The sequence below is a fragment of the Crocodylus siamensis genome, chromosome 1, assembly GCF_052110815.1.
Source record: "Crocodylus siamensis isolate JL-2025a chromosome 1, ASM5211081v1, whole genome shotgun sequence".
NCBI classification, from domain to species: Eukaryota; Metazoa; Chordata; order Crocodylia; family Crocodylidae; genus Crocodylus; species Crocodylus siamensis.
The window spans coordinates 321,156,937-321,178,896 of NC_143395.1; the positions used below are offsets into that span (position 1 = coordinate 321,156,937).

The window sequence follows — 21,960 nt, forward strand, 5'->3', positions numbered from 1 at the left end:
TGGGTGTCTACTACAGATCCTGTATCCAGGGTCAAGACCTTGGAGTTTGCTAGGGAACTGGCTGAGGCTGCACGCTCCTGGTGTATGGTTGTCATGGGAGACTTTAACTACCAAGACATCTCATGGGAGGAGCGCTCAGTCAAATCCGAGCGGTCACAAAGCTTTCTCTCATGTGTGGATAAGCTCTATGTGATGCAGGAAGTGTATGGGCTGACGAGAGGTAAGGCGCTGCTCAACTTGGTACTGGCAACTGGGGACAACCTAATCAGAGACCTATAGATCGATGGGAAGCTGGGTGACAGTGACCACGAGCTGATCATCTTCACCATCCAATGTAAAGCTGGCAAGTCCATCAGTAATTCAAAAGTTCTTGACTTCAGGAAAGCTGACTTTGACAAGCTCAGGAGGCTTGTCAGTGAGGCCCTAAGGGACCACAACTAAAAGGGGGGGGGGGGGGAGGGGAGTTCAAGACGAGTGGTTGCTTCTCAATCCTGGATGCACAAGCAAAGGCTATTCCGTCTCGGAGGAAAGGCAGCAAAAGGGCACAGCAGCCCACTTGGCTCTCCAGGGAACTAGTGGACCTCCTGCGTCTTAAAAGGAAGACCTATAAAGGATGGAGGATTGGAACCACCACCAAGGAGGAATACTCTGCTCTGGTCCAGACCTGCAGAGAGCAAACCAGGAAAGCCAAGGCTGAGACGGAACTCAAGCTAGCTACAAATATCAAAGACAATAAAAAATCCTTTTTCAGATATGTGGGGAGCTGGAGGAAGAGCAAGGGCAACATTGGACCCCTGCTAAACCAGAATGGACAACCGATGCCCATTAAAAAGCAAACTTGCTTAATGGGTACTTTGCATAAGTTTTTCCACCAGGCCCATGGGACAGCCCTGCCCACTGTGGGTCAGAGAGGCCAGGGTGAAGGAGATTCCTTACCCTCCATCAAAGCTGACACCGTGAAGGAACACCTTGACAGCCTGGATACCTTTAGGTCATCTGGCCCTGATGGGTTATACCCCAGGGTACTCAAGGAGCTGGCCAGCATCATAGCTCAGCCCCTGGCATGGATCTTTGGAGCTCTGGTGAAGTGCCTGAACATTGGAAGAAGGCCAATGTGGTGTCTGTCTTCAAGAAAGGGAGGAAAGTAGATCTGGCAAACTACTACAGGCCCATCAGCCTGACTGCTATCCTGGGGAAGGTCTTGGAAAAGATTATCAAAGAGACCATCCTCAACAGACTAGCTGATGGCAATATCCTGAGGGATAGCCAGCAGGGGTTTGTTGTGGGGAGGTCTTGCCTGACCAATCTCATTTCCTTTTACGACCAGGTGATCTATCACCTGGACAAGGGGGAAGAGATTGATGTCATATATCTTGACTTTAAAGAAGCCTTTGATCTGGTATCCCATGATCACCTCTTGGCAAAACTGGCTAACTGCGGCCTTGGCTTCGCCACGATCCACTGGATGGGGAATTGGCTCTGTGGTAGGACCCAGAGGGTGGTAGTTGACGGAAGTCAATTGTCTTGGTGCACTGTGACCAGTGGGGTCCCTCAAGGCTCTGCCCTACGACCTATACTTTTTAACATCTTCATCAATGATGTAGACATTAGTATCAGAAGTGGGCTGGCCAAGTTCGCCAATGACACCAAACTCTGGGGTAAAGCATCCACACCTGAGGACAGGAGGGCGATCCAGACTGACCTGGACAGGCTCAGCAAATGGGCAGATGAGAACCTGATGGTGTTTAACACTGAAAAATGCAAGGTTCTCCACCTTGGGAGGAAAAACCTGCAGCATCCTTATAGGCTTGACAGTGCTACGCTGGTTAGTACTACAGATGAAAGGGACTTGGGGGTCACGACTGACCACAAGATGAACATGAGCCTTCAATGTGATGCTGCAGCTAGTAAAGCAAGCAAAGCGCTGGCTTGCATCCATAGATGCTTCTCAAGCAAATCCCAGGACGTCATTCTCCCATTGTACTTGGCCTTGGTGAGGTCGCAGATTTCATAGACATCATAGACATCAGGGCTGGAAGGGACCTCAGGAGATCATCGAGTCCAGATGAAGTACTGTGTCCAGTTTTGGGGTCCATGATTCAAAAAGGATGTGGAGAAGCTTGAGAAGAGCCACGCGCATGATCAAAGGTCAGGAAAACAGACCTTATGATGACAGACAGGGTGAGAGCCATGGGACTCTAGGCTAAGGGGCGATCTGGTGGCCACCTATAAGTTTATCAGGGAAGTTCACCAGGATCTGAGGTAACGTCTGTTCACCAGAGCACCCCAACGGATGACATGATCAAATGGTCACAAACTCTGCCGTGAACGATTCAGGCTAGACATAAGGAAGAACTTCTTCATGGCCGAAGCCCCCAAGGTTTGGAATAGACTGCTGCCAGAGGTGGTTCAAGCACCTACTTTGAACGCCTTCAAGATACATTTGGATGTTTATCTTGCTGGGATCCTATGATCCCTGCTGACTTCTGCCCCTGGGGCAGGGGGCTGGACTCAATGATCCTTCAGGGTCCCTTCCAGCCCCAATGTCTACGAAAATCTATGATATCTGCAGACTCTGCTTGTCCTCCTTGTATTGCTGCTGCTTTCTCTTTCTACAAGCGCCTTGATCCTTGTTCCTCGGGCACCCATCGGCACCTGTGACAGAAGGGAAGATTGGCCCACAACTCCTGGCTTCCACCACAGGCCAAATGACAGGCGCTCCAGCAACAATAGAGCTCAGCCCAGCTCCTGCGTGAAACCCAAGCAAGGCAGCCCCCCCCCCCCCGGGTCCCACCCTGGCAGCACACATTATTTGGGGTGGGAGTGGGGGGAATTTTTTGTTTTCCAGGTTGGATTAGCCAAATCAGTTCCAAATCCTTTTGACTGAGCAAAACTCAATTATTCAAACACCCATGTGGCACTAAACTAGCAACTATCCTCCATCCCAAACTTTTCAGCCTGGGGTTTCAGATACAGTACTCTCAAATCCACTGGTGATGCGTAGGGGGTGCACATGCACCCCGAGCCTGGCAGTGCACCGCCTGCAAAAAATGCTGTTGATGCTGCCAGCGGTGCTGTTGGCGCTTCCCACCCCCCACCAACATGGCTGCAGCCACCTGCAGGAGCTCTCTGCTAGGCCTGCCCCAGCGACCGGCTGCCTGTGGGAGTTTCCCAGTTGCCGCCAACACATCCCTGCTGCCTGCGGGCAGTCGCCGTGCCCCACCAGCCTCCGGGGGCACGTGGCGTTCATGTCCAAATCCATTGGCGGGCATTGAAGGTGCAGGCCCAAGCCTGGCTGTTTAGGGTTCGGATGCCCCCAAGTCTCACTTGCCCTTACTCAACGGCCACAGGAGCAAGCTAGGGAGTAGCCCACCGCATTTCTATCAAGGAGGCAACGGAAATCCTCCCGCTAATTGCCGGACTTGCAGGGCGCCTCGCCCGCAGTGCATTGCACAGGGGTTCACCCTCCTTTTTTCTTTTTTTTTTCACTGGAAAATGTTTCGTGTCCCAAGTCAAATCAGCCTTATCACTTCCAAACCTGCGTGAATCCGTCAAGAGCCATATGTGGCCCTGAGACCAGCAAGCATCCTCCACCGCGGCTGGGGCTTGGGCAAGAGCCCGAAGGCTGAGGAGCGCTGCCAAGGGCCGCGCCGCTCCGCCCCCTCCCTCCCCCGCCCGGCGGCGGCAGCTCTGCCCGGACGCGTCCCGCGGGCGGGGGCGGGCGCGCGGGAAGGGGCCGCGGGCCCCGCGTGCTTGGCGCAGCCGCAGCGTCCTGGATTCTCGCGGCTGCCGCAGCTGCATCGGAGCCGCTTGGCTGAGGAGAGCCCGAGGTGAGAGCAGCGGGGCCGGGGCTGCATCGCCGCCACCCTGTTGCGCCGCCCCCTTCCCGCTGTAGCCCGGCCGCGGCAGGGGGCCCCGCCCGGCCTGGCTTAGCGCCGGGTCCCCCCTCCCCGGCCCAGGGCGGCCCGGGACATCCTGGGTCGGGGCCCGCTTTGTCCTGCGGCCCTGCAGCCCGGCGCGCGCGTGTGGTGAGGCGTGCGCGCGCCTGCACACGCGTCTGGTTCTGAGCATGGGCGCGCGTGTGTTTGCGAGTGCGTGTCTGGTCCCCTGCGTACCTGGGTCTGGTTTTGTGTGTTTGCATGTGTCAGTGGTTCTGTGGGTGTGGGTGCGTGGGTCTGGTTTTGTGTGCCTGTAGATAGGCGATGCGTAGGGGGTGTGCGCGGGTGCACACGCACCCCCTGAGATTGCCTGCCACCTGCGGGCAGTCACCGCTTGCCACCCCCCTCACAGCCCGCACTGCCGCGGCCACCTGCGGGAGCTCCCTGCCACCAACAGTGCTGCCACCGCCTGCGGGCGGTCACCGTACCCCGCCAGCCTCAGGAGGTACACCATGTTTATGTGTGTATGTGCATTTACATGAGTGTCTGCTTCTCTGTGTGTTTGTGCACCCGTGTCTGGTTCCCTATGTTTGCGCACATCTGGTTATGTCTGTGCACATGAGCGCCTGTGTCTGGTTCTCTGTGCGTGTGTGTGTCTGGCTATGTGAGTCAGGGCACCCATGTGTGTCTTTCTGCCTGGCCCCTCTGCAAAGAGGTGACCACTGTAATAAATCAATTGAGTCCTGAAACGGGGCACACTCAATTCACAGACGTTGTGGAGGGGTGTCCAAGGAAGGGGCACCTCCAGTCTAAGGAGGGTGGGAACTACTGGTCTGTATAAGGTGCAAATCTGCCCAGCCTTCTGTTTGACTTAAGACTATGCCCCTCAGCTTGGCAGCCTGGACAGATACCAAATCAGCTCCTGATGTCATCCTTGGAACATGCTAGACTTTGCCCTAATTCCAAGATGCACTTCTCAAATCCATTTAAAACAGATTTAGTGAAACCAGCACAAAATGCAGCCTGGATATGCCTACTTAAACATGGTTTAATAGCCATTTAACAAATTGAATCATGTCTCTGCAGAGTCTGATTTAACAACAGTTGCTTTAAAATCACACTGTGTGCGTAAGATGAACACTTAGTGACTCAAGCTCTTTCCTGGCCTTTGTATCCTTATTGCAGTGCAGGACAGAAATATGCAGCTCAGAGATCTGCATATTTTCTGTGTAGTAGAGGTCCCATGTTAGATGCGTTGAAGATCAGGAAATAATCTCAAGGATCCTTGAGAGCTGGCTTACTTTCTCATATGTTTTAAGAACATCTTTGAATGAAAAACCTTCCTAACTTATAGCTATTTCATGTTGTTCTAAGGCATTGAAAACATGGACATTTTAGATGTTATTTTTTTATTCAGCTATGATTTCCTTCAGTCTAGTGATCTCTGAGTAGAGTGCATGTTATAAAAATGGAATCAGTCCTCAATACAGCATCAAAAAGAGTACCAGTTTTATAGGAAGTTGGCCTTTTATTTTTGAAATGTTTGAGTTGACAGAATAACATGACGTATGTAGTTCAGTGATACCTAGGAGGAACTTGATTTCATGTTTCTAAAGAGTTAAAGTTTCTATTAGAGGTGCACCGATACATTGGTCCGATATTGCATCGGTACCAATATAAAGAAAATTGACTGTATCAGAAAGTGTCCACATCAGGCAAAAATGACAATAATTTGGCTGATAAATGCCCTGTGCAGGTGTGCAGTAGCAGTGCAGTATGTAGGTGACAAGGAGAACAGCCTGGCAGCTTGGAGAGCTGCATCCAACTGGTAAGTCTGTTGTGATGGAACGGGAAGGAGGGGAAAGGGATGGGGGTGGGGAGCAGAAGGCCCCTGCAGTGAAGGAGGGAGTGGGGCTGGGGCTGGGGCTGGGGCTGGGACAGGCTCTGCCCAGCTGATGCAGGGCACGGGATAAAGCCTCAGCTCATGGCGGGGGCTCCCACTTCTGCACACACCCTGGGAGGGCATGGGGGGGGCATGTGCCCCCAGATCTGTACAGAGGATGTGGGTGGGCTATAGCTGTGGGCAGGGTTCTTTCCAGTAGGGGCTGGGCTGTGCTCAGAGCACATAATGACAGCTCTGGGAAGGGGCTACAGGGGGCTTGCAGCCTCTCCAAAATTCACCGAAGCCCTCCCCAGTGCCCCCTCCTAGCGCCACCGTCCACCCTGCACGCAGCCCTGGCCCCAGCCCACAGGTTGCCGCGTCCTGAGGAGATCCAGGGGCACATGCGCGATGCGCTGTCCCCTCCCACCCCCAGTGCCTGCCAGGGTGTGTGCAGCAGCAGGAGCCACCCCCCCCTTGCCTCTGGAAGAGCTGCAGCTCTGTCCTGCGTCCCGTCCTGCCCCAGCTGGGCAACACCTGCCCCAGCCCCAGCAAGCTTGTGGTCACAAACACCCTTCGAATTGGAACAATCTTTCCAACTGTTTAGTTGGTCTGATAAAAGGTATCACATCTACTGAAGAACACCATAGATAGCAGCATTTGTTGAGGACCTCTTGTTGGGAAATTCAGAAGCAAGACTATCTTTTTTGTTGCAGGCATAGACTGCAGTGTTATGAATATATAGTAGGCAACTATCGATTCTCTGGATCATGGTGTACATGTAAGTGGTCTAATCAAATTCCTGATGAATCCATTTATGGCTGACAAGCCCAGTGTGAGAGCAACGCTGCTTATTGCGAGTCTCACAGATCCATATGTTGTCTCAGTTGGAGTACAAGTTAAGAGCATGCTGCTTTCTTTTTTCTCATTTTGCTTCCATGCTCTGGATGAAAGCTGCTTCATATTAAGCTGCACCCAGTGTCAGGTATTCCCTCTGGATCACATAGGATTTTGCACGCTTCTCCCAGCTTTCCATGTTGATGTTGAATGATTTTATATAATTTTTATGCACATCATGGTACCTCTGTAGAGGGTGACTGGTTTCTAGAGCCACCTCGAATCTCGCTATACAAAATATTCTTGGCGATATAATCCTCTTCCATTATCCTGTCATAGTGAATCCATCACAACCTCCTCCTCTTGGTAGTGGCATCTAAGTGTGTCAGTCCTGTGCGCTTCAGCACCTCTGTGTTTGGTATTCTTTCATCCCACTTTATTTTCAGGCTCTTCTGCAGACAACTCACGTGGAAGCTGTTCAGCCTTTTGATATACTTAGCATATGTAGTCCACGTTTCTGAACTCTAAAGCAGGGATGACGGCTCAAAAGTCCTGTAGATTTGTATCTTCACCTTAGCTGATAGTTTGCTGTTATTCCATGCATGTTTCTGTAATAGCCAAAATTCTTAGGTGCTTTTCTGATTCTGTTAGTTCAGTCTGAAGGTCAAGATTCCTGCTGGTTGTAGAATCCAAGTAGCAAAAACTTTCAATAACACCAAGAGATTTATCTGTCAGAATGATGTCAGGTATCGGTTCTTTCGCCACCAGTACATGATCACAGTTTTCTTGAGACTAATTGCCATCCTGAAGCTCTTGCATGATTCAGAAAATCTGCCCAAGAGATTTTGCGGGGAATATTCACTGTGGACACCCAAGCCCATATCGTAACCAAACAGGAAGTCTCTCAGAACCAGTTTTTTCACCTTGGCTTTCACTCTGAATCTTGTGATATAGAACAAACCGCTATCTAATCTTGTTTGACGATAAATGCTATCGTTACTGCCCTTGAATGCGTGAAGAAGCAGAAATGTAAACGTTATAAAGCATGGGAGCTAAGACATACCCCCGTTTGTTGATGTACTATTGATGTCTTGTCTGTTGACTGTACGAAGGCCATTGTTGGATCAGTGAAGGCTATGTACACTGGTATTTGTTTTTTTCCACACTCCTTGCAGTTGTTTGACCAAAAATATCGTATCAATGGTAGAGCAAAAGCCATGTTACCTTTCAGGATAGATTCTTTCACCTAGAGATTGCAGACTAGAGAGCGTGATGCAAGTGACAATTTTTCTGAGTCTGTTCTACAGGGAGATACCTCTACAGTTGTCATAGGTGGTTTTATCTCCCTTTGTTTATGTATAATTGTACAAACAGAGTATCTTTGAAATCTTGTGGTAGCACTGCCTCTTTCCAACAGAGCAGCATATCTTTATGAAGCCTTTGAAGTAATTCGTCATTGGCACATTTGTAGGTTTCAGTAGGCAAACAGTCATTTCCAGATAGCTTGTTCCCAGGAATTGATTTAATGACTTTTTGCAAATTTGCTAATGTAGGCTTGTCTAAATCCATTGTAACTTCCAACCGTGGTAATCCTCCAAGCTTTTTGTATTGGATTTCATCTCACTAGAGTATATAGTTCTATAATGTGCAATCCAACTCTCAAGTTGTTTGTGTTTATCAGTAAAGACACTTCTATTTAAGTCTTTCAGCAGAGTTGTTTTCTTCTCAATTGGACCACTTGCTCATCTGATGCCTTCGTACATTCTGTGGCTATTGCCTGCATCAGTTACTTCCTGAACATCATCACAGTTTTAGCCAAAAATCTTGGGCACACCTCTTAGCTTCCTTTTGCATTTCTCTTCAAGCCTTTCTCAGATTTTCTAGGGTTATGGTCTTGGGAGATTCCTTATAGTTGGTTAATGCTGTCCTTTTGTTCTCAACCAGTGGTAGAAGGGTTTCAGAGTGCTTTTCAATCCAGTCTGCATTTTTCTTGCACTGTTTTGCCAAATATTGTTATAGGAGCATTGTACATGTTTGCTTTTAAGCCTTCCCAAGCCTCAGTGGCTGAGTTGTTAAGTAAACTTGCGTTTGCAACTTTTTTGTTGAATAGTCTGCATTTTTCTGTCTGGTTTGGCTGATGCCTATCTGAGAGTGACTGGTCGCCTTGCTGTGGTGGATCTTTTTGACATAGTTTGCTTCAAAGTCAGAATCAAAGGCATGGTCAGTGTCATAGTCAGCACTGAGATAAGACCTCATATGTAGAATTTCTTTCAGGTGGCTATACTTGGTCAGTACAAGATCTAACTGATCTTGGATGCTTCCACCATGTCCTTCTTGAGATTTGCCAGCGAAGCAGATGTTAGTAATACGGGTTTTAATTTGCACAAAATTCTAACACTCGTTGTCCATTTTCATTCATACTACCAGTTCTGTAATTGCCCAGAATACCAGGCCAATTCTTAAAATTACATCCAACTCTTGCATTGAAGTTGCCAAGCATTATAATGATCTTATTTCTGTGAGTTTTCTCAATCTCTTCTTCAAGCTGTTGGTAGAAAACATTCTTGTCTTTGTTGCTAGTTTGAAGGATAGGTGCATAGCCACTAAACAGTGTGATTGAAGGTGTTCTGTGTAGGCATGCTGAGTGTGATTAATTGAATAGATATAGCAATGAGGGTTTCACAGAGGGATAGGAAGCTGTTACTAATAGCAGAGTCTACTCCCTGCTCGCTCCTTTCTCCTGCTGGTTTCACAGGCCAGAATATGATGTAATCATTCTCTTGGATAGAACCTGTTTATGAGAGCCAAGTTTCTGATAATGTCAATTCTGAGTGTAACCAATTCATGGTTTAGTAGTGCTGTGTTCTTTAAGTCTGAGTCTGAATCAGACCCAAGGGTCAGAGCCTGAACATTCCAGCATGTGAGTTACGTTATCATTTTTAGCTAGTATAGATCACACCAAGACTTTCAGTGCATATGCCTAGGCAGGAGTATGGATGAGTAGAGGCTGCTCTAGATCTATCATCCCTCCTTTGGCCCGTTAAGATAGTCCAAAGGCCAGACCAAGTTGTTCGGTGTCTTGATGTAGCTCAAAAGTAGGCAAAAATAGAGCTTGTGGGCCAGATCTAGCCTGCCAATGGATTGGATTTGGCCTGCAGGGTACACCTGCCAATTGATTGGATCTGGCCCACAGCTGACCCCATGGTGCTCCATATGGGGCTGAATCCCACCCAGAGCAGTCATCAGTCACCTATCCTCCAGCCCCAGTCCTAGACAGCTGTTCCCAGTGTGGCTACAGCTGTCCTGATGCTGCTCAGCTCCCCTCGTCTCCAGCGGTGACTCCTGCTCCTGCCCCTGCCCCTGCTTTGCTGCTTTGGGCGAGGAGGAAGCGGCAGTGGCTCTTGCTCCAGCAGGTGGGGTTCCAGCTCTCAGCTGCTTTCCATCCACTACACTCGCCCAGAAAAATGAGCACCCACCTGCAGGCAGCTGAGTGGATGGAAAGCAGCTGGGAGCAGTAATGTAGTGGGGGTTCAGTGATGCCATGGGGTAGTGTGTGGAAGTGCAAGCATGTGGTCATGTTAGTACTGCAGTAGGTGAGGCTGGAGAGGTTTGCTGGTGTAGTAAGGGGAGCCTGTGTAGGGAGCAGGCAAGATAAGGCAGTGTTTCTTAACTTTATAAACTTTAGGCGCACTTGGATAGACTTGAGGAACCCCGCAGAAAATTCCAGCTCTTAAGTTTCATTTGTTTTTTTGGCTACAGAAATGTTACGGGGCATTTCTTTTGTTGCAAAGAACTCAAAAAGACCACAACAGGTCAGAATGGTTTTAATGTTATGGATTCCTGCTTTAAAACTCTGGGTTTATGATGTGAATCATGTTTGTACATCTAACAGTGCTAACACTGCATGGTGCCCTACAGCACCCTTGAAAGGATCTCAGGGCACCCCAGGGTTCCTCATCTCCCTGGTTGAGAATCACTGGGCTAGGGCAACATGCATGGAGGTGCCTGGTGAAGCAAGAAGTGTGTTTGTGGGTGAATTACTTGGGGATGAGGTGCTACAGCAATAGGGAGGTACAGAGGTACCCAGTGAGAGCTGTACTGTTAGGGCATGGTGAGGTGAGGAGGGGCTCATTGGTCCTGGGAGACAGCATGTGGATGGATGGGCAAAGCAGGCAGTATAGGGTGGTACTATACCTTGAGGGGGAGGAGTATAAAACCATTGCTAGAAGAGGTGTCTGGAAGGATGCTGGGGGTGGGGGGCTGTAAAGAGGCAGTGAAGTAGGGACGGACTGTATTTGTGGGGTGAGGAGCTTGGTGGCTGGGCTGGGAGCTGCAGTGAGGCCTGGGGTACAACAGCACAGTGGGGAGAGGGGAGGCATGGGGTCAGAGGAGGGCAAAGCAGGGGTATTGCTGCACTCATGGGTTTGTGTGTCTGTGTGTGTGTGATGCTCCCACATGCTCGTTCTCTCTCTCTCTCTTTCTCCCCCACCAGGCACCTCAGCGGCTTTAGCCTGCAGGCAGTGGTAGCTGTAGCAACGTGGGCCCCACATAGCCAGTGAGAGTGGAGGCCAGCTGGGCATGGTAAGAGGCTGCAGCTGGGCAGGGGAATGCAGAGGAGGGCAGTCCCTGTCCTCAGTCCACTCTAAGCCCTTCTCACTCTCTAGACACACTAAACCACGTCTTTCTCTCTCTGTGTGCGTGCAGCCATTTCGGGAGCATGTGTACTACCCACTGGATGCAGCCATGGCCGCCCCAGCCCCAGCGGTGCCGACCTTTGGTTTTCGGGCGCGGCAGGGCAGCCCAGACTGGCGGCGCCTAAGTGCAGTGGACGTGGAGCGGGTGGAGCGTGAGCGGGATGTGGCACTGCTACAGGAGCACCTGGCGCACGTCACCTTCTGCAGCGCGGAGCGGGAGCGCTGCCCACACTGCCGTGGCCCTACTGACCCGCTCCTGCTCAAGCTGCTGCGGCTGGCACAGCTGGCCACGGAGTACCTACTGCACTGCCAGGATGGTCTGGCTGCTCAACTCCACACCCTCGAGCAGGCTCTGGAGGCAGCCCGGACAGAGCGTGACCAGCTGGGTGAGGAGGCGGCACGGCATGGGCGGGAGGCGCAGCGGCTGCAGGAGGAGTGCCGGCGGCGCAAAAGAATGATCAGTGCCCTGCAGAGGATGCTGGAGGCTGGAGCCAGCTGCCACCAGGTAGGCAGGCCCACTTCCCCCTCTATGAGGCATGTGCAAATGCGTGTACAGACACATATACATGCGCAGGTGTGTGCCCTTGTTGCCTGTGCTTGCCAGTCCCATGGCATAGCCCCTGGGCAGCTCACCCAGACAGGCTTTCACACATGCACTCAGGGGTACACATGTACAGATGCACATGTATAGGCATTTGCTTTTGTTGCTGGTGGGGCACACCTTACTTTGAGAGTATGCTTGACTTCCTGCTCCACCAGGTTCACACACACTCAGGAGCATGCATGTACAGACAGACACTCATGTGCAGGTGTTTGCCTTTACTGTCCATGTTTGCCACTCCCCTGGTGCATTCCCTGTGCAGGTAGGGCATACCTTGCTTGATCCCACATCCCTCCCAAATTGACACCTTTTTCCTTGCAAATAACCACTGCTTTTCAGTATGCAGTAGTTTCATACTCAGGCTTTTGGGCAAGAACCTCACACTGCTTGAGAGGAGAAGGAATTATTTAGTTTCCCCACAGATTTCTTTGTTGGCTGATGGACTCTTTCCATACTAGTATCCATTTTACTGTACTGTAGGGCGTATTTGAAGGAGGGAATTAGCACCGGTCACTTTCAAGGCTTCTAAAATAGTCCTTTGACAGCTGTTTCCCTTTCACCATTTCATTTCAGTTATTTTACTAGACCACAACTGCATTACAAAGTAGGCAGTAGGGCTGGAAGATGCTTCACATTGAAATGGCTTATGCATGTGACCAACAGACAGGTAATCAGAGTTTGGTCCATTGTAAACAGGAAGTAGTTGAATGGGGCTGGCGTCCTGTTTTGCAGTTAAGTAAATCATGCACTTACCCAGTAGGCACATAAATGGTGTTCGTATGAAACTAAGGATTACACAAGGTGGAAAGCCAGCAATGAAAAAGTTGGCCCATGAAGTCGTAGAGTAGCAAAGTGCCCAATAAAAAATGGAACTTCAGTACATCTTTCCAAAATTGAAATCTTGAAAATTCTCCTCCAACTTTGAAGCCATCTTGAAATGTCCTGCCCAGCTGCTCCTGGCTACATGCACCTAACCTAGAAATACAATGTTGGTCACTCTCACATACTGAAGATATAGAAGATTTCATAGACGTTAGTGGCTGGGAGAGACCTCGTAAGATCATTGGGTCCAGTTCCCTACCCAAGAGGCAGGAAGTCAGCTAGAGTCAAAGGATCCCAGCAAGATAAGCATCCAAATGTTTCTTGAAAGTGTCCAAAGTAGGTGCTTGCACCACTTCTGGGGGTCGTCTGTTCCAGGCCTTGGGGACTTGGACAGTAAAGAAGTTTTTCCTTATGTCCAGCTTAAAACGTTCTTGCAGGAATTTATGACATTGGACCTTGTCATCCCTCGTGGTGCTCTGGTGAACAGTCACTTCCCCAGATGATAATGCACACCCCTTATGTACTTAAATGGCTGCCATCAAGTCACCCCTGAGCCTGCGCTTTTCCAAGCTGAAGAGTCCCATGGCTCGCAGCCTCTCTTCATAAGGCCTGTTCTCTTGCCCTCTGATCATGCATGTGGCTCTCCTCTGGACTCTTTCAAGCTTCTCCACATCCTTCCTAAATTGTGGAGTCCAGAATTGGATGCAGTACTCCAGCTGTTGTCTCAGCAAGGTCGAGTACAATGGGAGGATGACATCCTGGATCTTGCTCGAGATACATTGGTTGATGGAAGCCAGAGTTTTGTTCGCTTTGCCAGCTGAAATATCACATTTGTGGCTCATGTTCATCTTGTGGTCAATCATGACCCCCAAGTCTCTTTCGGTCATGGTGCTAGTGATTGTAGCACTGCCAAATATACAAGTGTGCTGCGGGTTTTTTTTCTTCCCGAGGTGGAGCACCTTGCATTTCTCCATATTGAATGCCATCAGGTTTTTATATGTCCACCTTGCAAGCCTACTGAGGTCAGCCTGAGTCACCAGCCTATCCTCAAGTGTGGACACTCTTCCCCAAAGTTTGGTGTTCTCAGTGAAGTTAGTCATTCTGTTTCTGACAGCAGTGTCCCAATCATTTATGAAGACATTAAAGAGTACAGGTCTGAGAGCAGAGCCTTGGGAGACACCACTAGTCACTGAGTGCTGTGTTGATTCGGTTCCATCAACTATCACCCTCTAGATTCAACCTCGGAGCTAGTTCCCCAGCCATCAGGCCAAGGCTGTGGTTGCCCAATTCTTCCATGAGGGCATCGTGGGATGCCAGGTCAATGCCTTTTTTAAAGTCCAAATAATTATATCAACTTCTTCCCTTTTGTCCAGGTGATATGTCACCTGATCATAGAAGGAAATGAGGTCGCTCAGGCAAGACCTACCCGCAACAACCTTGTGCTGGCTATCCCTCAGAATGTTACCTTCTGTTAGTCTGTCAAGAATGGTTTCTCTGATAATTTTTTCCAAAGTCTTCCCAGGGATTGAGGTCAAACTGATTTGGCCTGTGGTTTCCCAGGTCTTTGTTCCTTCCTTTCTTGAAGATGGGCACCACATTGGCCCTCTTCCAATCTTTAGGTACTTCGCCTGAGCACCACGAGTTCTCAAATATCCTTGCCAGTGGCCGTGCTATTTCATAGATTTCATAGACATTAGGGCTGGAAGGGACCTTGGAAGATCACAGAGTCCAACCCCCTGTCCAAAGGGCAGGAAGTCAGCTGAGGTCATAGGGTACCAGCAAGATGAGCATCCAATTTTTTCTTGAAGGTGTTCAATGTAGGTGCTTGAACCACCTCCGATGGCAGGCTATTCCAGACCTTGGGGGCTCAGATAGTAAAGAAATTCTTCCGTATGTCCAGCCTGAAATGGTCTTGCAGGAGTTTATAACCATTCGACCTCGTCATCCCTTGGGACACTCTGGTGACCAAATGTTCCTCCAGATACTGGTGGTCACCCCTGATAAACTTATAGGTGGCCATCAGATCACTCCTGAGCCTGCGCTTTTCCAGGCTAAAGAGCTCCATAGCTCTCAGCCTGTCGTTGTAAGGTCTGTTTTCCTGACCTGATCATGCGCGTGGCTCTCCTCTGGACTCTCTCAAGCTTCTCCACATCCTTTTTGAATTGTGGGGCCCAAAACTAGATGCAGTACTCCAATTGCGGCCTCACCAAGGTCAAGTATGAGGGGAGAATGATGTCCTGGGATTTGCTTGAGAAGCATCTATGGATGCAAGCCAGTGTTTTGGTCGCTTTATTAGCTGCAGCATCACATTGCAGGCTCACATTCATCTTGTGGTCAATGATGACCCCCAAGTCTCTTTCTTCCATAGTGCTAGCCAGCGTAGCACTGCAAAGCCTTTAAGGATGCTGCAGGTTTTTCCTCCCAAGCTGGAGAACCTTGCATTTTTCAGTGCTAAACACCATCAGGTTCTCGTCCGCCCATATGCTGAGCCTGTCCAGGTCAGCCTGGATCACCCTCCTGTCTTCAGGAATGGATGATTTGCCCTAAAGTTTGGTGTCATCAGTGAACTTGGCCAGTACGCTCCTGACTCCAATGTTCACATCATTAATGAAGATGTTGAACAATATGGGGGACCCCACTGGTCACAGGGCACCATGATGATTGACTTCTGTCAATTACTACCTTCTGGGTCTGACCATGGAGCCAATTTCCCAGCCAGTGGATCATGGTGGACCCAAGGACACAATTGGCCAGTTTCGCCAAGAGATGATCATGGGATACCAGATCAAAAGCTTTTTTGAAGTCAAGATACATGACGTCAATTTATTCTCCCTTGTCCAGGTGATAGGTCACCTGGTCATAGAAGAAAATGAGATTGGTCAAGCAAGACCTTCCTGCAACAAACCCGTGCTGGCTATCCCTCAGGATGTTGGCGTCGGCCAGTCCATTAAGGATGGCCTTTTTAATTAACTTTTCTAATACCTTCCCCAGGATAGAGGTCAGGCTGATGGGCCTGTAGTTTGCTTGATCCACTTTCCTCCCTTTTCTTGAAGATAGGCACCACGTTGGCCTTCTTCCAGTCTTTGGGTACTACACCAGAGCACCAGGAGTTCTCAAAGATCTGTGCCAGGGGCTGGGCTATGCTCACCAGCTCCTTGAGTACACTGGAGTGTAGATTGTCAGGGCGGGCTGACTTGAAGGTGTTCCTTCACAAGGTCAGCATTGATGGAGGGCAGGGAGTCTGCGTCACCCGGACCTCCCTGTCCTGTAGTGGGCACAGGCATCCCATTGGACTGATGAAAGACCGACGCAGAGTACCCATTTAATAGGTTGACTTTTTCCTGAGTGTCAGTTGTCCCATCTGGTTTAGCAGGGGTCCAATGTTTTACTTGCTTTTCCTCTGGCTCTGCTGATGTCTGCCGGTTGCTTTAGCACTCTTGGGTGCAATCTATCTAGATCAGCTGACTTGTGGGGGTCCAGCCTCTCAGGATGCTTCCTCACAAGATCCACACCAGTGGGCATATATTCACTCCCACCCTGGTCATCCCACATCATGTTAGGCAGGGTGGTCCCTTTGGGCTGGTGAAAAACTGACACAAAGTAATCATTAAGCAGATTGGCTTTTTCCTAGGTGTTAATAGTCAGCTGCCCCAGCTGGTTTAGTAGGGGTTCAATGTTGTCCTTGTTTTTCTTTCAGCTTCCCACATATCTGAAGACTTTTAATTTTCCTTGATTCATGTAGCCAGTTAAAGTTCAGTTGCAGCCTTGGCTTTCCTAGTGTGCTCCCTGCAAGTGTGAACCAACACAGAATATTCCTCCTTAGTGGTGTTTCCTGTCTTGCATCCTTTATAAGCCTCTCTTTAGAGATATTGGAGATCCATGGGTTAGCTCCCTGTTGAGCCAAGGGAGTTGTTGAGCCTTTTTACCACCTTTCCTATGGGTTGGGAATGGACTCCCCTAGTGCTTCTAGGATCTTTTCATCATGAACTCCCTTCCCTGTGAAATCTGTCAGGACCTCAAAACAAGCCCCCTGAGCTTATGAAAGTTAGCTTTCCTGAAGTCGAGGACTGCTATACTGCTGGCTGACTTGCTAGCTTTGCGATGGATACCGAAAGTGATCAACTTGTGGTCACTGTCACGCAGCTTCCCTTCAATTCTTAGTTCACAGATTATATCATCCCCTTTGGCCAGTACCAGATCCAGCAGCATCTTCCTTTTTGTTGGTCCATAAACTTGAGACAGGTAGAGCTCATCAACATGTGTAAGGAAACTTTGAAACCAGTCAGATCTGGCTGAGTGCTCATCCCATGAGATGTCCCAGTACTTGAAGTTTCCTATGACATCCATGCATCAAGAGCATGCAGCCTTGACCAGCTCCATGGCAAATTCTTGGTCAAGTTCTTGTTTCTGGTTTGGAGGTCTGTAGTAGACTCCTACCACTGTATCTCCTTCACATCAGGGCATGCTAGGGGACTATGTATTATCAGGGCATGCTAGGGACTATGTATTTGTGGCAGCAGGTGGAAAGTGGTATAGATATACCCTAACTTTACTAGGGTACTTCCATTTCAGTGTTAAAGTTCTCCAGGTGCCTCAAGTTCTGTTTCTGTACTGGCCCAGAAATACCCCAGCAGCCCATACCTCAGACTGACCATGATACGTAAAACAAGGCATTCTTTCTGACTTGAGGGGCCTGATCTAATGGAGTTCCTAATGCTTAACACTGTGGTGCTTATGTTCCTTTTTGAATCTAGGCCTTAGGGCCCCTCTACACATGCAGGTAAAGGCATGATGGGATCCAATGCGCAAGCTGTGCAGTTGTGCCTGGGAAGAGGCGTGATTTGGCATTGTGAATCGGATCCCATCACACTATTGCCGGTGCAGGGGGAGCTCAAGATAGGGCTCCCCCTGCATCAGCGAGAAACAGGCTCCCGTGGCTAAGGGGTGCGATCTTCAAGCTGCAGATGTGCTCCTGATCAGCTGATGGCACTCCCAGCCACAGGGGCCCCTGGCCACGTGTTAAATTAATAGAGTGATAAGAAGCAGCTGCAGTTATTCCACGTGTGCTTTTTTGTCTTTGTGTGTGTGTAAAGTTCATGTGGAGCATGTCTCCTGATTGGAGTGGGTCCAAGCACATCTCACCCACCCATGCTTTCACACACTCTCCAAACTTGGAAGCACACTTGTGAAGTGGTTCTAGGGTCATCCCTAATAGTGCATTGGAAAGCAAGATCTCGGGACTGGCTACAGAGTGATGTCTCAGAACATCTTCACCAGCACAGTTTTGGGTTTGGAGTGTATGTGCAGCAGTAAGTGGGCAGGGTGTGGTTTGGGCTCTCCTAGCCTCGATACTTGGTCATTATATAGTAGACATGCCCTTTGTTCGAATTAACTTGACAGCCTTGAATGTCAAAGCCCTATGTACAGAATGGATACAGCATAATTAAGAACGGGGTATGCTTTCCCAAATGGTGCCACCAGTGGCTTTTGACCCACATTGCAGTGGCCACCAATGTATCATGGTTGTCATGATGCTAGGGGAAATTTCATTCTAAGGTCTCTTGACTCAGGATAACTTATACCTCCCTTAATCCAATAAATAAACGAATATTTTTCCCAAATTACCTTATTTTTAATGATAAGCCATCGTATTTGTCACGTTTTACATTTGTGTCCCAATTGTTCAGTTATATCCTAGTGGATGGACTTCATTGGAATATAGTGCAGGTGCAAAAGGCTCCCCCGTGGACTCAGCTGAAGAATAAGGGCCTTTAAGGCGAACAGTTTATGTACTTTGCGTTTAGCAGCCTCTGGATGCTTTGATTGACCAAAGTATTTGATTTGGGGTGACACTGAAAACCAATCACTTATATTGCTTTTCTGCAAATGCAGCTGAAAAACAAATAATCCTCCTATTGCATTTAGAATGCAAATATAACTAGATCTGTGCATATAGACTTCAAGTGGCTGAGTGAAACCAGAAAATTATATACTGGACTTGACTTGCAATTGATTACATAATTTTTTATTTTTTATTTAATACTGTAAAGCATAGTTTGAGGAATCTTGTCACACATTTTGTCAGTAACAGGAACAGAGAATTACTATTCTATGTGTTGATCCTGTCTTGAAGTAAGAGCTTGCTTCTGCTATATCCAAGTCGGACTGACATGAGTTTTGTGCTTGAATGAATAATAGTATTTCACAGCCAATTTGATACCATAAATCATGCGTAATCTGTTACAGTGTAAGAGATCCCTGATGGGTCTTTGCTTTGTTATTGTACTATATCTTCTCTATCTAGACTTTATATTAGGACTTGCATTTATGCAACAAAATGTAGCTTAATAATTCATGGCCTTGGTGGGAGTCCCAAGACATTTATATTTAATAGTATACTGGCTATCAGTAAAAGAATTTAAATACTAGATGAGAGCTGGGAATTTGACTAAAATGATGACGTCTTCAATCTGCTGAATGAGTTTTAAATTATCTTTTACTCATCATTGTGATAGTCTAGTTCTGGCTTTTTGAAGGATATTTCTGTGTTTTGAAAAATATGCTGGCCTTCTAGACTGGTCAGTCATCTAGAAATGGGATACTTTGATTCCCAGTGAGTCAGTACACTTCAACACCTGTACATTTCGCTCATGCTGTAGACCACAATATCTTTTTATATTATTCTTAACACAGAATATTCTTTAAAGTTGAATTGGAAAAAAAACCTTATAGAATTGAAATTTAATAAACATTACAAATATGAGTGTAAAGTAGCAACAGTGTTAATAGGCAGAATCAGGTATAAAAAAAAATGAATTTTTTTTCTTTTGTGTGTGTACATATAGACATATATTTACATGCATATGTATGCACAACTTGCACACCCACACGTGTGTGTGTGTGTGTGTGTGTGTGTGTGTGTGTATTATACACACACTTTAAATGAAGCCTGTAATACAACCATTCCTGATTGCCTCTATTGATTCCCCCCCCCCCCCACAAAAGGTGAGAGAGGAGCTAGGTTTTGTGCAGATGAAGTGTGCAGCTTGGTGCTGTACCACTTAGTAGGTTTCTGCTTTACTTTTCATTTATTGTGATTTCTAATACGCAGTGCTTTTATTATTTCTCAGCTCTCCCTTCTTCGTGCTATCTGCCCTCCCAAGAGCTTAAGAGAGAGTGTAAAGATGTTCTTCCTTTTCTTCCATTTATATTTTTCCTTTCTCTCCTGCTTTCTCTTTTTTTTTTTCCTCCTGGATACCTTCCATGCATACCCCAGGAGGTGTGTACCCAAGTTTGAGAAACAATAATCAGTGTGTGACATGGGATACCAGGCAAGATGGATCTATGGGGTCTGACCCAGTAAATGGCAATTCTTATGTCTTTAATGGAGTATGTCTCTTATTAAAAGTGGCAGTAGAAGCTATGGTAAAACAAGACTGAACAACACAGCAATTGACCTGTGCTCCAGGATCCACTAGCTGACCTAAGAGGCTATGTTTAGATTCCACTTTCCATCTCTAGATTTTATAATGTTGCCCCCACCTCCCACCCCCCCAACTGCTGTCTGGCCTTGCCACTTGTCCTTCTATGCCTGTGCCTGCCTCCAGCTGCCTGTTCCCCACCCCTTGTGCTTCTGTGGCTGTCTCTGCCCACCACTCCCTGCTTCCTTCCTGCAGCCTGCCTTCGACCTGCTGCACACTGTGCATGCAACACCTTATCTTCTGATGCAGCTTTACTCTTCTGGGGCAGTCAGCAGCAGCATGGCCCTGGCCTGTCCAGAGAAAAGCAGTGGTAGTTCCAGGCAGGGCCTAGTTGGAGCTGGCGTGACTGAAGCCAGAATAGAAAGTAGTGGGGCAGGGGGACAAAGGGTGGAGAGGAAGACACAGGCAAAGGGGAAGCCTGCAGGTTCCCCCCTTACCCCGTGGTTTCCCCCTACACTACCTCCAGCCGCATGCCACCAAATGAGCCATTCCAGCTCAGGGCAGGCAGTGGTTTAGCTCTGATTTTGGCTCCAAGCTCAAGCTAAAACTGGAGCCTAGCCACTGCTGTTGCTACCTGTCCCAGGCAGGTACTCTAATCCAAGATGAGGCGTTTTATTCCTCTGTGCTGGTTGGGGGGAATAAAACCTCATCTTGGATTCAAGTAAATATGGTGTATATGTATTAATGGAGGGAGAAAAACTGACCATATATTTAAGAATGAAAGAAGCATGCATTTTTCTTTTCAGCCTGTTTTAACTCCAGATGGAGCTTTGTTATGTTTAATTTTATTTTAACCTAAAATAGTAACTTTGAGGCCAGATGGATGTTTTGTTTTAAAAGTGTGATAAATAATAGGGGCTATTATTTGAACTACTTTCCAACTTTCACTGTAATATCCAAAATTATATAGCATGCTACTAAATTCATTTATATTTTCCCACACCATGGGCTTACATTGCCATCACCTCGATGCAGTTGTCAAACATTCGCAAATATCTGTGATCTAGTTACTTGCTACTGATTTCATCTTACAGAGGAATTCATCCTGATGTTTCTATTTTAAAGTTTTAATTAAACGAATGCTTAATTAGTTATCTCTAGTGTGATCTCCTTTGCCATGATTCTTACAAAAATCTTGGCAATGGTTATGACTATTGTTGTGCTGAGACTACAGTTTGCTGATCAGTATTGCCACTTTGCTTCCTTGTCTCCTATTGTCTGTATACATCAGTTGTTTCTTTTTTTATACTTAAATCCTGTCCAAAATAACTTAAAATCTATATTATTGGTCTATTTTGCACAGTGTTGAGCACACTGGAGTTTTTATCTGTGACTGTGGTTCCTAGGTGCCAACACTTTTAGTAATAATTTCAGTAAGATAATATTTGAATTCAGGGGGACAGAATTTGGATGTACTAGAATATAACACTCCTGGCATTAAATGTCTGGATGAAATATAATTACAAATATTACCTTGTAATTGTTTAGGCGCATCTACATGTGCATTAACCCACTTTTGTTAATGTGCATTAAATCTAATACCTCCATTGTGAGGTATGAGGAAAATGCATGTTTGCCTGCCTTAATGTGCATTAACTAAAGAGCATGTTTTTTTAAAATGATGCTTAATGTGCATTAGCCTGTTTTAATGCATATTAACTAAATAGCCTGCTTTTTAGTGATGCTTTAGTATGCATTAAAATAGGTTAACTAACGGGCATTAAAACACACACGTAGACACCCCCAAAAGCTGTTATTGTTGATATGT

General features: G+C 47.6%; 1 protein-coding gene across 9 annotated transcripts in view; it reads left to right on the top strand.

The window, feature by feature from the left end:
- The first annotated feature begins 3,672 nt into the window (after positions 1–3,672).
- The window catches only part of DZIP1 (DAZ interacting zinc finger protein 1), an 82,985-nt gene continuing 64,697 nt past the window's right edge, over positions 3,673–21,960 (top strand). For 5 of the 9 annotated variants that reach the window (XM_090023390.1, XM_090023452.1, XM_090023462.1 and 2 more), the window contains exons 1-3: positions 3,673–3,830; positions 11,087–11,175; positions 11,299–11,793. In XM_090023390.1, the coding sequence (XP_089879516.1) occupies positions 11,173–11,175; positions 11,299–11,793 (498 nt within the window). In that variant the 5' untranslated portion in view covers positions 3,673–3,830; positions 11,087–11,172. The other 4 variants (XM_090023398.1, XM_090023416.1, XM_090023407.1 and 1 more) reach the window with 4 other exon arrangements.